The sequence below is a fragment of the Mastigoproctus giganteus genome, chromosome 4 (assembly GCF_048544385.1).
Source record: "Mastigoproctus giganteus isolate SK-2022 chromosome 4, ASM4854438v1, whole genome shotgun sequence".
Classification (NCBI taxonomy): Eukaryota; Metazoa; Arthropoda; class Arachnida; order Uropygi; family Thelyphonidae; genus Mastigoproctus; species Mastigoproctus giganteus.
In genome coordinates, this window is record NC_143578.1 from 41517502 (window position 1) to 41534504 (window position 17003).

General features: G+C 33.7%; 1 protein-coding gene across 2 annotated transcripts in view; it reads right to left on the reverse strand.

Moving 5' to 3' along the window:
• Positions 1-17003, reverse strand: part of Bap55 (Brahma associated protein 55kD) — a 44740-nt gene continuing 27737 nt past the window's right edge. Inside the window, exons 7-13 of one of the 2 annotated variants that reach the window (XM_090371500.1) lie at positions 15267-15353; positions 14584-14645; positions 11792-11906; positions 6692-6772; positions 2626-2721; positions 1090-1176; positions 1-81 (exon numbers count right to left, since the gene is read on the reverse strand). In XM_090371500.1, coding sequence (XP_090227626.1) covers positions 1-81; positions 1090-1176; positions 2626-2721; positions 6692-6772; positions 11792-11906; positions 14584-14645; positions 15267-15353 — 609 coding nt within the window. Of the gene's footprint in view, positions 82-1089; positions 1177-2625; positions 2722-6691; positions 6773-11791; positions 11907-14583; positions 14646-15262; positions 15354-17003 lie in introns of both variants that reach the window. The other variant, XM_090371501.1, reaches the window with a different exon arrangement.

Below are 17003 nucleotides of genomic sequence, written 5' to 3' on the forward strand. Positions count from 1 at the left end.
TTATGGACACTTCCTCTCAACTTGAGATTTACCCCCTTCATCATATTCCTGTTTCGATATCCACATCTGCTGAAATGTACCCTGGGAAAAAAAATAAGATATACATTTAATGTGTATTTATAAAATGCATTGTAACAATATTAAAAGCACATACATCTGATTCTAAGTTAACATATTCATTCTTGAAAAATCTTATATTAACTGAATGTACACTACCTGAACTTTACTTTCCCATATAAACTCACCTAACTTGCCAAGGCATGTTCTAAGATTTGTGAATAATCTGATTTTAGATGCTTACATTTTCCATCAATTTATATTTTCAAAAGTCTTGCCATTTCTTCCATTTTGCTACTACACACATGAGTGATAGTAATTCACTGACTGCTCAAACCCAATTTCACATGTTTCATAACTCATTCTTTATCCTTCACTATCATGCTTTTGTTGAGCAAGCTAATCTTAACTCACAGCTGACAGATGCCATGCCTTTACCACTTTCAGCTGTTCTTATTTTAATTTTCTCTTTAAAAGTGATTGCATGTCTTTTCTTTTTCATCCCTTCATTTCCAGGAGCATCACTTTGTTTTCTCTTTTCATTCATTTCAACCACACAGTAAAAAACAACACCTCTACAAGTTACTGTTAGACTAAAACTATGAAAACTAAGGAACATGTGACCAATGCTACCAGTGTGTTTGTTTCAGTTTCACTTTCAGCTTTTTTTATAAGGCACAGTAGCTCATAAATAAATAGATTTTATGTTTTGCTCTGAGACAAATGCAGGGGTCAGAAGAGTGTACAATTACAATAGCTGTTTCGAGGATAACATTCTAAGGAGCCAAAGATGTGAAACTGCATACAGCTGACGATACATGTATGCATATCAGACAAAGGGTATCAATATGGAATGTATCATGAGATTTACATAAACCAGATGTATGTTAATCAAGCATTAGGTGTATATAATTCATGAAATATAGGAAAATACTTTAATCCCTTTAACTTTCCTTTAAAACCTTTATCTAATCAAAATCAGTTATGAAAGATTATAAGTGAATAAAAGTAATTTAATCAATTGAAGCTTACCAAAGATGCTAAAATTGAGCCACCAATCCAAGCACCAAATCTCCTTTCAACTGTTCCATTTGCAGTAATGAATTTGAGCCTCATACTCTATAGTAAAAAAAATATAAATAAATAAAATAAAATTAATATCAGTGAACAGCTGTTTTCTTTCATTCTGAAAAATTTAATCATCATCTGGTACTTCCTATCTCTAAATTTAAATTGTAACTAGGTTTAAGGTTGGTTGCCCAACATCCTCTGGGGTAGCAATAACCACTGAAACTACCATCAGAGGTGGGGAGTGGGCCTCCATTACATATAAATTATATAACTGTATTTCCAGAAAGTAACATTTATTTGTAGTGCAGTAAAAAGCAACTCAGCAATTGAACTGCAACTGCAATAAATCAATACCAGAGTATAAAGACTGTTCTTTTCTTCTAGTATCTATAAACAAAAATTTTCTTAGCAAAAATGCAAAATATTCTTAGCATCTTTTTAACTTCTCTGTATTTTAATCATTTAAGCTCAGCTGAATTTAAGTTACTGATCTGTACAGATATTTGCAAAATATTTTTGTATATTAAAGACTGTTACAGAAATGAATATTATACCACATATTAGCAATTAAAGTCCTACTTGGCACCTTGATGAAGAGTACCCTAACTAATTTTATTTTAGTTTATTTCATCCATCTTTATTTGTTTTATGTTAGTTGTTTTGTATCGTGGGTGTGGCAACTGCACAACTTCACGAGCAGAAGTTGTGCAGTTGCACTGCTAGAGGTAGGTGTCAGTATTTGCAATTGTTTCCTTTAATTTAATTTTTAATTAATTCATTTTAATTTTAATTTGTTAAGGTAACTTGTTATGCAGGCAGCAAAATTCACACAGTACTAAGCTGGACCTTAATTGCTATTTTAGCATGTGGTATAGCAGTGTGTTGTACCCCATATTCCATTGGCATAGTGTGCATTTTTGACAAAATTTGAAAACCATGTCACGTTGGGCCTTAACTGATGTACTAGCATGTGGTTTAACAGTATTAATTTCTACAATGTCTTTGAAGCTATTAACTATGTGTCCTCTTATTAGAACTAATTTTCTGCATTTTCTTCTTTTTTTTATTTTTATTTTAGATTATACTAATACAACATAATATACTTTGGTCTTACTGCATATAAATAATTACTTGTAATCTAATTTTATTCTAACAGATCGCAAATATTTATGCAAGTACAATCTTGATCCAAGAAACTTGACTAGTTTTTAACTGATGCTATTTGCACTGAAGATGTTCCTTTCAGAAGAAAAGCAGTGCTCCCTGCCAAATTTCATTCACTGTATCATACAGTCCAAAGGTAAATATAACTAAAAATTGTTGCTTTTAATGGTGTTTAAAAATAAGTTACAACATTTGGCAGGGATTGCTGCTTTATTTTTGAGAGGAACAGATTCAGTACAGTTGAATTTCAAATTTTTTACAGTACAGTCTTGAATTTATGTAAAGTAATTCCTTTTTAAAAATATTTTTGAAATGAAAAGAAAAAGAACTTACTGGTGCAGTTTTAGCTGATAGATCTCTGTTAAGTCTATCTGCAAATCCTTGTATAAGTGTGTTTCCTCCTGTTACAATAACACTGCCATATAAACTCTAAAATAAAAGAAATTAAAAAAAAAAAATACATATCTAAGTGCAACCCTTTATATACTAAACCAAAATAACAGAAAACACAATACAGTAAACCCCAGCTATTCGCGGTCGCTGATTTAATATAAAATGAAACCTTAAAAAATGTGAATTTTAAAGCGCCCTGAACATTTTCTGCCATAAAAAAAAACATGGGCGTAGCTAAAATTATCTTTCCCAGTCAAAACAGCGCTCAGTAGGTGGGGGGGGGAGGGGTGACAAAATCGTGAGCGTGGATGTTTCTCGCTAATCCTTGTTCAGTATCTGTTATGCGCTTGTCATGGAAGGTTTCGTCGTTTGCTTTTAATTTATATGCTTATAAATTGTTTAAATTTATAAATTGATATGCTTACAAAAGTGATAAATCTACCGTTTTGCAGTGTAAAACAGACTTTTTCGAGTGTGTTAACGGAAGAAAGTGACTTTATTGTGGACAAGTTCTTTCTAACCCGTACAAAAATATGGCTACGAATAACAAGGGAAATGTGAAAAGATCAAAGGTGATGACATTAGCGAATAAAATTGAATTATTAGACAAAATTTCTAATGGTGAAAGTGTCTCCTCAGTGGCAAAACATTATAAAAATCAATGAGTTAACGGTACGATCAATCAAAAAATCAGAAGAAAAAATCCACTGTAGTGTCCGTGAAAACGTGCTAATTGCTTCAAAAATTTGCTCTGTAACTCATGATGTTAAATTAGAAAAAATGGAAAAAGCTTGAAATCTGTGGATAGAAGACCGAACTCAAAATAAAATTCCGTTAAGTTCACTTATCATTCGTGAAAAGGCAAAACTCCTTTATCAACACTTTAGCGAAACTGGTGATAGCACTGGCGGGATAAGTTTTTTTAGTTAGCAAAGACGCTGGTTTGAAAGATTTGTTTGAAATTTCTAACAAATATTATATTTAGTATTAAATTGTTTCTTATTTTCATTTCGATGCCATATGTTTGCATTTCACTATGTACTGTCTATGTAAGGCCTCCGTAGCCGAGTGGGCAGGAGCGGGAGTGCAGTAGCACACGCTCCTTGAGTAGACCGGGGTTCAAGCCCCTGACTGCTGAATACGGTCGATCTGTCGCACTGGACCAGCGTGGCAGATTATGGTCCATTTCCCTCAGCATGAATTGTTGAGGAGGCTTCCATCCTGCAGTGGGTTGATAATGGCTGCACTTTACTTTTACTGTCTATGTACATAGTCATATTATGAAGGTACAAGGACAAGGGACAAGGTATTCTTGTATTGATTGCGGCCTCCAGGGTTACCCCTATATACCGCTGTAGCATCTGTAGGTTATTTATAGCCGGCAAGTGTGTGTAAGTGTGTGTGTGTGTAAGTATATATGTGTGTTGTGATGGTTGTTGTTTGCCGGCCCTGGAGTCTTAGCAGCCGGGAGGCAGGGAGCAAGCTACCTGCGTCCCGACTCCCGTCCCTAGCCACGTGGAGGCGCTCCAGGAACTATCTAAATTACACTTAGTGGGATTCCAACAAGTGGAATCCCGGTTATAGTAAATAATGAATAGGGAGGATAAAGTAGGAGAAAAGAAAGTAGAAGAAGAAATGAGAGCAAAACACTCTCTCAGGAAAAGAAACAGGAAAGAGGAAAACACTAGTTGGAAAATCTAACAAGCGAGAGAGCTTGAAGAGGTAAAATTTTGAAGCCTGAAGGCTTGTACATTTGAAGGTACATATGATACATACATAGACAAAATTTCAGACTAGTTTTTCTTATATATTTCATACTTTGGAACGGAACCCCTTTATTACTATGGCAGCCATAACTCAGTATTCGCGTTTTCGGTATTCGCGGCATTTCTCAGGAACGTAACCCCCGCGAATAGCGGGGGTTTACAGTCCACTACTGTATAAATACAAGAATTAATTTAAAGATATTACAAAATACAAAAATCTTACTACAATATTACCAAAAGTTCTAAGACAGAAATACAGTCAGTCCTCGTATAGCACGATACTTGTGTTCCTAGAAACCCTCGTGCAATGCAAAATCGTGCAATATAAACAACAGGCCCTATGGGAAAAATAGAGTTAGGTGCCGACCACCCAAGATTGAACACACATTTGTAACCAAAACATTACCCAACACAATAAATAATTGTAATAAAATACATAAGTATTTTATTACAATTGTGGACTTTATTGTGGACAAGTTCTTTCTAACCCGTACAAAAATATGGCTACGAATAACAAGGGAAATGTGAAAAGATCAAAGGTGATGACATTAGCGAATAAAATTGAATTATTAGACAAAATTTCTAATGGTGAAAGTGTCTCCTCAGTGGCAAAACATTATAAAATCAATGAGTTAACGGTACGATCAATCAAAAAATCAGAAGAAAAAATCCACTGTAGTGTCCGTGAAAACGTCGTAATAAAATATGACGAAATAGTTGTAATAAAATACGTAAGTATTTTATTACGACTATTACGTAATAAAATATTGCTAATGCTTTTGCTTCTATCGTAAGCAAACTTGTTTTTTGTTTGATTTTCTATCCAAACAGATGACAGCCATTCCATCTCTTCCAATTCTTTGTGTCTTAATCTAATGGATTTTAATTACACTTTGAGTTGTTCCTGATATGAAAGTTGTTTTTATTTTCTCTGCTTTCCTTGTAATTCTCAGCGTTGCCTCATTTAGGTCTGTAGCACGTGCAATATCACATGGTCTTTCATTTCGCTCAAAGCGTTTCACAGTTTCATATTTTTTCGCTATCGACAGTGGCGGACTGGCCATAAGCCTTACCGGAGAAACCCCGGTGGGCCGGAGGCCGGTGTGATTTTGGCCATAAACCGTAGTATGAGGCCACTATAAATTTTCCCGGGTAAGAATTTTTGACCCAGTCCGCCTCTGTTTATTGATATTGCTTTTTTTTTTCTCTCTGAATCTGCAGTGTAGGACGCCTTCTTTTCACACCTTTTAAGTATTTTACTCATTTTTAGGGAATAAAGCACAATTACAAAACGAGGAGGCACGCTTGAGACACATAAACAAAGCTGCACGCGTGTAGCAACTGAATAAACAACACCGTAAAGGCAAAGATACACTATTAACACCTCACATTTTACTAAAGCACATTTCTAGGGATTACTACCATAAAACAATAAGAACAATTTCCAGTTGCGTTTCTGCTAGTGAAATCTGTTATAAACTGGTAGTAAACTCGATCTAATTGCATTTGCGATTATACCGATAGCTGGAATTGTGTTGGTTTTTACGTTATTATGGTGAAATGTGTTTTCCCTTCACTAATATAAAACACAAATACATTTTCAGAATCTTCTCTTCATTCCTATCGTGTTGCGTTCAGTTGGGGGTGATTCCGCGTCCGATTGCCATTTCTTGTAAACACAAAGGCAAATCGTGCATAAGCGAATTCGGTTCATGTTATATAAGATATCGTTCCCCTATTTATAAATCGTGTATGATCGAATTTGTGTAATGTAAACGCGTGTTATACGAGGACTGACTGTACTAAGTATATAAGTAGATATCTCATCAGAAATGTCAGAAATGCCAAGTAGGTACCTTATTAGAAATGCCACTATAACAGGGTACCAATTTGCTTTGGCAGAAATAATAGCACAAATCTTGTTACCAGGCATAAAAGTGCATAATTCTTCTTGAAGAATGAATGTAAGTTTAGTGATTAATTTAGAGCCTGTATTACTGACTGACTTCCATTAATGTTTCCCTTTAAAAAAAAAAGAGAATGGAATGGGTAAAATTTGAAATAGCTCAACAAATCTTTCTAAAAGAGTCAAATATAAAATTTAAGGAAAATCCATTTTCTTGAAAGTGAGCTACTGCATGCAGATGGTCATGCTGAAGACAATTAGCATTTCACATATTTGCAAACACATCTAAAAAGTAATATGGTACTTAAGTTTCCGTTTTAAAAACTCTACTTACAGGCCTGACATCAATATCACACATTCCTACACTTGTAGTGACAACCTGAGCAGCACCTAACATTGTTGTTCCTGGAACACCCTAAACAAAACCAAAAAAAACAATCAAGTGCCATTTGCATCTAAAGCTATAATTGCAACACAATTTGCATCTAAGACTGTAACTACAATACTAAATGAGTGAAAGAACATACATATACAGTGAAACTTCTCCTAACGGACACCTCTCGTTAACGGACATCTTCAAATTCCCCAACTCGCCTCCATTGGTTTTAACGTGTTTGCAGCTTCTATCTAGCGGACATTCTCTGTAACAGACGCAGACAGGCAATCTGTACTGTTTCGTTTAGATTAGCACTTAATTTTATCTCCCCATAACGGACAGCGGGCGAGCTGACAGCCCTTTTTCTAGTAACGTTTCTTCCACGTATTGCCTCAATCGTGCGTTTATTTTCTATTTCCGATTCTCTGAATTTTATCAAGGTTTACGTCGCGGTTCTAAATCCTTTTTCAAGAATTTTAAGGCACGTGTAAAACTTCTGATGAATTCGGTGTGTGCAGGGGTGGGGGGAATATGGTCGGCCTTTCGTCTTTTCAGTTTCAGTTTTCAGTTTTGTTCAGTGTCGTGTGAAGTGCACAATGTCTTCTCGTAAACATTTAACTTTAAAAGATAAAGTCGAACTCATTAATGCGTATGATCAGCAAAAAAAATAGTGTTCGCAATCTCGCTGCAAAATTCAAAATCGGTAAGACGCAGGTAAGCGACATCCTAACGGGAAAAAAATGAACTGCTCAAACAATTTTGGCAACACGGAAATGATCAGGTTCAAAAATCATTCCCGAAAACTGTTGGAATTCAAATTGACAACGTTACGTATGAGTGGTTTTGTCACGCACATGTTAAAAAAATTCCCATTAATGGGCCTATTATTAGGGAAAAGGCTTTGGAGGTTGCAAAATCTATGGGACTAAATGAGTTCAAAACTTCTGTGGGATGGCTAGACAAGTTCAAAACTCGGCATAAAATTTCTTGGAAAACCGTAAGTGGTGAAGGTGGATCTGTTGATACTGGGATTGTAACAGAGTGGACCGTCAAATTGGAAGATTTATGTTGTGATTTTGAAGCTAAGGATATTTACAACTGTGACGAAACAGGGTTTTTTTAAAGCTCTTCCTGAAAAAACAATGAGTCTAAAAATCGAAAAGTGCCAGGGCGAAAAAATTTCTAAGGAACGCTTGACTGTACTATTGTGAATATGCTGGGAGACTTTGAACAACCCCTTGTTATAGGAAACCCACAAAATCCTCGTTGTTTCAAGGGCATAAAGTTGAATCTTTTGGATGTTGACTGGAAGTCTAATAAAAAAGCGTGGATGACACAAGATATCATGAGCGAATGGATAAGTCACTTTAACCAAAACATGATTCGTCAAAACAGAAAAATTATTCTTTTCATGGATAATGCTGCATCTCACCCGCACATTGAATTGTCCAACATTCAAATCATTTTTCTGCCACTAAACACATCTGCAGAGTGTCAGCCCTTGGATCAAGGGATAATAAAAAAATTTAAACTTCACTACAGAAAACGTGTTTTAAGACATCTCATTGCAAACATGAATGATGTAACATGTGCGGGTGACCTTGCAAAGAAAATCAGCATCCTAGATGCGATTCAATGGATTTCCTCTTCAGTAAACGCAATTAGAAAACAAACTGTCGTGAACTGTTTTGTAAAGTCTGGCTTCTCAAACGCAAAAATTGAAGTTGTGAACAGCAATGTGGAGCACCAAGAAGAACAAGAACTTCAACATCTATTGATAATGTACGATACTTCCGCTACAAGTGACCCTGGCTACAAAGATATAGACTCAAACCTCACTACAGAAGATGGTGCTCTAGATATCAACGACATTATCATCGATATTTTTCAAGAAGTTCCTCATGAGGATGAAGAAATGGAAGGAGGTCATTCTGTCGAAGAACATATTAACGAAGAACCACCGATGAAAATAGAAGAAGCGCTCATACAAATCAATCGTTTAAAAATGTTTTTCGCTGCTGAAGAAGATACTGAAGGACTTTCAGTGGTTTCTTCACTCCAAACAAATGTTGAAAACAAAATTATCAGCCGGACGAAGGTGCAGAAGAAAATAAGTGATTACTGTATGCATTTTTCTTAAGATAAAGTCATAATATGCATAGCACAATTGTATGTATATTATTTACAAAAATATTGTGCAAAATCTGTATACAATTTAATTTTACATTAAACGTTTAACGATTTTTCTTTATCTCTTGTGTATGTAATTGTATATTATTTACAAAAATATTGTTCAAAATCTGTATATATTTTAATTTAATTTTACATTAAACGTTTAACGATTTTTCTTTCTTTCTTTTTTTTTCTCCCTCAGACTTCTTGTTAGCGGACACTTCTCTCTAACGGACACATTTTCGTTCCCCATGGCTGTCCGTTAAAGGGAAGTTTCACTGTACATAACACTTTGGTAGTCCCTAATTCTAAAGGCAACTATTCACAGGAAACTAGGAATATAAATTTTCATTTCATATGCTGCGACAGAAAAATAAGCCAGAATTTATAACTACAGCAATTGACAATTGCTAAACATGGTGCTTACTGTTAAGAAATGACTAGTAAATTTGTGGTATTGTGCAAATTCAAACAATTGTGTGCAGAAATATATATATATATATATATATATATATATATATATGATATCACTGGACCAACTGATCCTTATAATGAGATATATCTAGACACACTGCTATTTGGGAGGAGCCACAACTTCCTTCCAGACAGTAATGCATCTATGCATTATTTTAAAATTTTTTTGCTTATTTTTTATTTGCATGAGACATTAGTCCAAGTGTAGAAACATGATAGACTGTGATCACTGATACTTACATTAAAATAAAAGACAAATTGTACATCCTAAACAATAAGTCAAACATCACACAAATGAATATATAAATCAGATGTTAGCTGTTCTCTCAGATCAGCTAACATCTAGTTAACTGAACTGAAAGACAAATATATAAATAGTTAGCCGATAAACATATAAACCTTATACTTTGTTTAAACATAATGAAAAAGAGGTAGCCACAAACGTTCAAACTAAAAGAATGTTTTCAAATAGAGATTAATATATAAACTGGACGTTAGCTGATCTTTCAGATCTTTTAGTTTGAATGTTCATGTTCACTGCTTGTTTCATTATGTTTTAACTTATTCTGTCAACTGGTTTACCTTAATGAACTTTATTATAATTGATTATTTCTGTTAATCCTGTTTATTTTGATTTGATTTTCAAGTTTAATTTGCATATTTGTGTTTGGTTTAGATTTGACAACTGGCTGAGTCAATGCTTACTTATTTAAACTACAGACAGTGGTCGTCAAGACATACATTAGGTTTTCAAGTTTAGTTTGTTACTTTTTGTTCTATATTCAGTTTGCATAGGGACATCTATTGATGTTTTGCTCGATGACAATCAACAGCTGAAATATGATTGTTTTGAAATTCACAAGTGTTGATATTTCCTGAAGAAGAGGTGCTTGTGGGCTTCAAGTATTTTTATAGTTAATTTATTTTGGAATTGGCACTCTTCTTTTGGTGGGTGTGAGGGTGTGTTTCCTTGAGTGGGGAGACATGTATTTGCACTGCTGATCAGGATCACTTAGTTTTATGATTTGGCAATCTTTATTTTAATTTCATTGTTAGGGTATTTTGGTGTTCAGGTAGCAGAATCTCACCTTGCAAAGTATAATACCCAAATCATTGCAGTAATTTGCTGTACTTAGTTCTGTGATATAATTAGTATTCTTATTTCTACAATACACTATGACCATGTTTATTTTTGTAGTAAATTTACACGACACTTTTTCTCTTTTTTTGTAAAAAAATGAGTTTCACAAATATTTATTTTTGGCCCTGAAAAAATATACGAATTTTTTCAGGGCCAAAATTTCCTATAAATTAAAAAATATGTAAAATCAGTTTTCATTACGAGGAGCAGTACGAAAGTAATGCCTCCTATTTTTTTCCTCAGAATATTTTCCTACAACTATGCTTTTTACATCGATTAATCCTGAATCATTAATAAACACACTGTTATTTTTCCACAAAGTCACCATCATTTTCTATGCGCTTCTGCCATCTCTGAGTCAGATGCTGTATTCCAATCCTGTAAAAGACTCTTGCTCCAGAAGGCTTTGCAAACACTGTGCTTGAGCTGGTTGTTGTCCGTAAAATGGGTTCCATGGAGTGCATGCTTCAGGGGGCTAAAGAGGTATAGTCAGAAGGTGCAATACCCGGACTATGAGAGGGGTGAGGAAGAACAGTGCACCTAAGTTTTGCAATGGCCTCCATTGTGTGCAGGCTGGTGTGGAGTCATGGTTTTCACAGAGAAGAAAAACCTCATTAAGGTTTTTGTTAGGTCGAACTCTACGGATGCGGGCTTTCAACTTTTTCAATGTTTCCACATATTGATCTGAGTTGATTGTGGCTTGTCAACAATGTCACTTTATACAGTACTGTCACCACAAAAATTTTTGAGACACATATGGATTTCGATAGGCATCACTTCTTCCTTGGTAAGATATTCAATCGCCACTCTTTGCTTGATACATATATCTGAAACAGCCACCCTTTTGAAATATCTATGTGCTGCACTCACAAGACCAATCACAGCGCCACTCAGTATGGTGAAACTAGAGACCTCTAGTGACCACTCAGTGATACGTGAAATGATCTACAGTGCCACATTTGAAAGCAAAAAAATTATGAGGCATTACTTTCGTACCGGTATTTGTACAGTGAAAATGAAAAATTCATTAAAATGCATGACTCTAATAAGTGATTATTACAACTATATAAATGATTAAATTAAACTAATATTGCCTTTTCTATTGCATTTTACATATTTTTTACCCTATATTTGATCTTACATAATTTCAAAAGTTGCAAAGGTTTGACAATTTATTAATCAAAACAGCTATTACAGTATACTGACAATGTTAAACTATGCTTACATTCATGAGAGAGGAAATGAGGGAGAGTGGTGAAGTGGGAACTTACTTTAATGTTTGATGGATCAAAAAGTGCTTCTGGAATCTGAAGCCTTTCTGCTCCAAAGTCCTGATTGTAGCCATTGGGAAATTCATAATGAACAGTAGGCAAATTTTCAACTGATCTGAAATATAATATAAACTGATATCTAAAAAAATTGTCATTTTTAAACCAATCTGAAAAAAACAGAATAATAAATAAAACAGAAAATTTACAAAAAGAGCATGTTGAAAATGGAAATGAAATTTAACTAAATGTTTGATTTCCATTATTGGTAAAAAGATACTTCTTTGTTTATTTGATTACATCAAATAAGTTGATTACATCCATTATGAACTGAAATTAGCAATATAAAATTATTGAAAAATGAACATTTAAAATGTTACTACTAGAAATATTAAGTGAATTACTCTTAAATGACTTTAGTAATTATTATAGGGATTCAATATATGAATGCTGTATATATTAACCATCTAAGTAGAGCAACTTAATAAAACTTTGCTTTGGGATCAAATATCTCAATAATAGCTGTTTACAGGTATTGACAGCATGCTTGGAACTATGTGCTCAGGAATGAAAGTTTTTAAAGTTTTGCCATCAGAGGTTCTGTTGTTACCTAAGTGCTATGTTCCATGCAGAAGAACAACATCAACTGCAAATAGGTATAATTATTTGACTTGTATAGGTACAGATCAGTCATGTCCCTAGCAAGTTGGCAGTTTCCTGTTTTTTTGTGCACTGACTACTTTTGGTCATGCTGCACCAGTTCATATGGTTTTTATCATGTATTATATCGGTACAGGTACAAGCATGTATGTTCATGGGCCAATCTGCATGTTCAGCAGACTGAAATATTCAGAATAACTCACATGGAGAGAACTCTCATCCAACCCCAATCCTGAACAGGCAAGCAAAGAGGTGAGATTATAAAAGTAAAGCATCTCCAGTTAATATAATCTGTCTTAATGTCTTTAGCATTGGAGATGTGATAATATTCTGCCAATGAAATGCGTTGTTGTCGTTTGGTTTTTATGAGCATTAGCAACTAAGGCCATATTGCTCCGGGGATATGCGGTGGTCATTCCCTGACCTTTCCGCATCCTCTGTATTTGGTGGTCACGGGCTCGACCCCAGTCTAATCAAGAAGCGTGTGCTATGCACTGCCGCTCCTGCCCACCTGGCTATGGAGGCATCGCCTTCCACCACTGAAATGCCATATAAGATATAGCCATTATTATTAAAATCAGTTTATTCACATAAATGATCTCGGACCACTCAAAGCTAGAAGGGCATGAGGGTTACATTAACTGACAGTAGCCTGATCTTATCCTTGCACCAGACTTGGGTTGACAAGGTGAATATAAAGTTTTATCTCTGACTGATCGGTACTTCCCTAGATGTTTTAGTATAAGCTACGATGAAATATAAAAATCAGTATATAATAAATTTAGTGTTTGTGCAACATAGTGTGTATTGCTCTTCTTTTTATAATTCATTAAGTAGGTAAGATAAATTAGAAATTACAGTACAGGCAACCCCCGTATAACACGGTACTTCTATAACATGGTTTTGCTCTAACATGATTGATAAATTGGGGCAATCCTTGCACAACATGGTACTTATATAATACGATTTTGCTCTAACGTGGTTTGAGAATTGCAGGAAATCTCGCGAAATCTCGTATTTTTGAGCTTTTGTGCTGGGAAAATCCTGCTATTATGATAGATGTAATTTTCACTTCCATTCCTTTTTATGTATCACTGCTGTTGACTCGCTAGTTGTTATCGCCTTCGTGATATTTTTTCAAAGCACATTTCTGGAGGTTACTACAATAAAACAATGAAAACAATTTGCAGTTTCTGGTTTATTGGTTTTTTCTGTTAGTGTAATCAATTATAAACGGGTAGTAAACTCGATCTTCTTGCATTTGCTATAATACCAACAGTTGGAATTCTGTGGGTTTCACGTTATTATGATGAAATGTGTTTCTCCTTCCACGAAATATTCAATCATATAAAAAACATAATATAAATTTTCAGAAACTCATTACTCCATATTGTGTTTGTTGCAACTCGTGCGTGCCGTGTTCTTTGTTATTAATTGCTTATCATTTTTATCGTTTTAAATTTTACAACCAAAAAAAAAAGAAAAAAAGTCAGTGAGCAGAAATATCAATTAGTATGTACATATTACAGTACATATTAATTAAGCTATGTATGTAAGCGTAAATTTATTTTTTATTTTGCTAACTGGAAAATATTCTTCCGATTTTTACGTATCATTTAAAGTGGGGTCCACTGTATTTTGTTGGGAGATCCCTAGGTTAGGTTCTGTGCTATTGAACTTGTGCTTGTTTGAGACCATAAAAAATAATTGTGACTTTGTAGGGTGCAGTTTGTGACTTTTAAAGAGAGCAGAAGGTACACGAAATCTAGATGCTGCAGAAGAGATTGTGCTTAGCAGCAATGAAGAGGAAGAAAATTAAATGAATGTACATTATCTCACATATAAGTACCACAGTTTGTAAGGTAAGGTGTTTGTTCAGTTATTACTATTTAAGGTACTACTATTATAAAAATAAAGTTATTACTACTATAAAAATTAAGTTTCCGATAGTTATAAAAAAATGGCATATTTAAAAATGCCATACAAAAAGGGGAGTTACTGGTTCTTAGTCCCGTATAACATGGTTTCGCATTACACAGGATTTTGTAGGAACCAAACTACTGTGTTATATGAGGGCTACCTGTATATTAAGTGAATAGTAAATGTTCATTTTTTTTTAACAAATCATTACTTACTCTTTTTCATAAGGAGCATCATGAACTTGCAAGACAGCACTCTGGAAATCTTGTACAACTTCCTAGAGAAATTAGAAAAAATAAATTACACAGGATCAAAAAATTAATTACCTAAAAAAATTACTACTACAGTGGTCAGCAATCCAATGCATTGGCAAAGGTGGAAACCCAAGACCACCTCAAATGGCACCAAAGTGAAGGAAAACAAATTTTTATTTCAATAAATTTTACTTTAAAGCATTCAAAATACACAAAAATTTAAATTTTATATTTTGTGTTGAGATTGTTTCGAATTATCAATGAGCAACTCAGATGCAGTTTACAGACATAAGTTTGTGTTATATTTGTAAACTGTATGTCTAGCTTTATATATATAAAAAGACTAGATTTATTAAAATAGACTAGTTTTATAAGACCTAGTCTGTCTAGTTGTTGTGGAACGAGCAAAGACACAGGAAGTTCCAGAACACTGCACCACTACCTGATATTGGTTAACTAGACTTATTCAAAAAGGACTCAATAAGTTCTTTGTATCACTGGTGGGATTCGAACCCAGAATTTTCCAAATGGCTGGCAAGCAACACAGTCACTACCCTGTCATGTAGACAACGATTTGAGTTCGGCTTGTGAATTTTACACATACTTTTAGCTTGAATAATTCTTACAACTTTATAAATACATACCTTTATCATGTAATTATGCCATGACTTTGTTATTTCTGGAATGTTTTTCTTGGTCCACTTAGCTGATTCTCCTTCTTTCACAGGCTCCTAGTAATGGTTATAAATGCATTATATATATATTATGGAGAGGAGATAAAAATGAGATGATATCATCACCAACTGAATATCTGAGAATTACACAGGTAAACACTATTAGAGCAAAGCCCCCAAGAAATAAAATGCCTATTTCAAAAATACTCGTAATATAAGTAAAAAAGAAATAGTAATAGAGGCATGTGATAAAAGCAAGCAAGCGTACGAGTTCATGTTGCATCAGCCAAATAAAAAAAAAAAAAAAAACAATTTCATACAACCATTCCCTCTAAAAGTTTGTCCAGTTCCTCCTTGAATTTATTTAACTATCAACTTCCAGTATATGCAATGCATAAAATGCATGTAAAATGTAGCTGTTATAGTATATCACATAGGATGCACAAGACAGATGAAGTTCAGAAAACAAGAGACATTATACATAACTCTGATTTGTTAATAGTATATCCTCATTAATTCAAAGTTCAATGGATCGAAATACATTTGTTTCGATTTAAATGGGTATGAAGTATTCAAACAAGATAAGTACATGTCAGTATTAATCAATAAAATTTTTTTAGGAGATCATTGTTATTATACTGCATAGAATTTTTTGCAATTCTTTCACTTAAAAGATAAGAATCCTTTAGTTTCACTGTGGTAGACATTTGGAATCATAATCAAATCACAAGTCAATTTAATTTAGTATTGATTAAATTAAATTTATTTAATTAAATTATTTTAATTTCATAACAGATTTACATTGATTTAATTTAGCCACTATGAGAAAGATAACAATTGTATCGTGTAGAATTTCTTGCACATCACTAAGTTTCATCTGTGTTGTCATAACAGTCGTGCAGCTTAATGTATATGAGTTATACATTAAAAGAACATTGTTATATTTATTATATATAACTATTATGATTTTAATTATAATTATCATTATCGTATTATTAGTAGTATTTGCTTAAAAACATCTTCCAAACCAACTCACCTCTTTATTCTGCACATTTAAATTTTCATGCAGTAAATGATTAAATTAAAGAAAAAAAAAAAAGAATTTTTTCCTGTAAATGGCTCCCTAGTTAATGTACCATCATATGGTACAGTAACTGGGGAGCCATTTTCTGTGCATGATTTTTTCACATGATTAATTTTTATGTGTTTGTGTTCATGACATTATATACATGAAGCAAACAAATCAAGTTTGTGGAATATTTCATATTCCACAAACTTTGTGGTATATTTCATAATGAAATCCTTGTGGAATATTTCATAATGAAATCCTTGTGGAATATTTCATAATTTTAGGAAATAAAAATCTGGCCACTTCTAATATTTGTAAGCAGAAATTATCACACAGGATATCAGTGTGAAATTTAAAAAACACTTAGAGGGAAGACATTTGGATGCAGATGAAAGTTTGTGAAGCTGCTTCATCATTAGAAGTAGTGAGTGTACAAGTAAAAAAAAAATCATCTATTCTACAAAGTTTAATTCCTAAACAACACCTAACAGTATGTTTATATACTGACAGGTGTCAATAAAATGAACCAACTGGGATGGGAAACCCACCCAAAATGCATAAATAAATGTAAAAATTGGATGCAGTTGACAAAACTTTGCCAAACAGCCGTCTTCAGAAAAAATTCAATATACAACAAG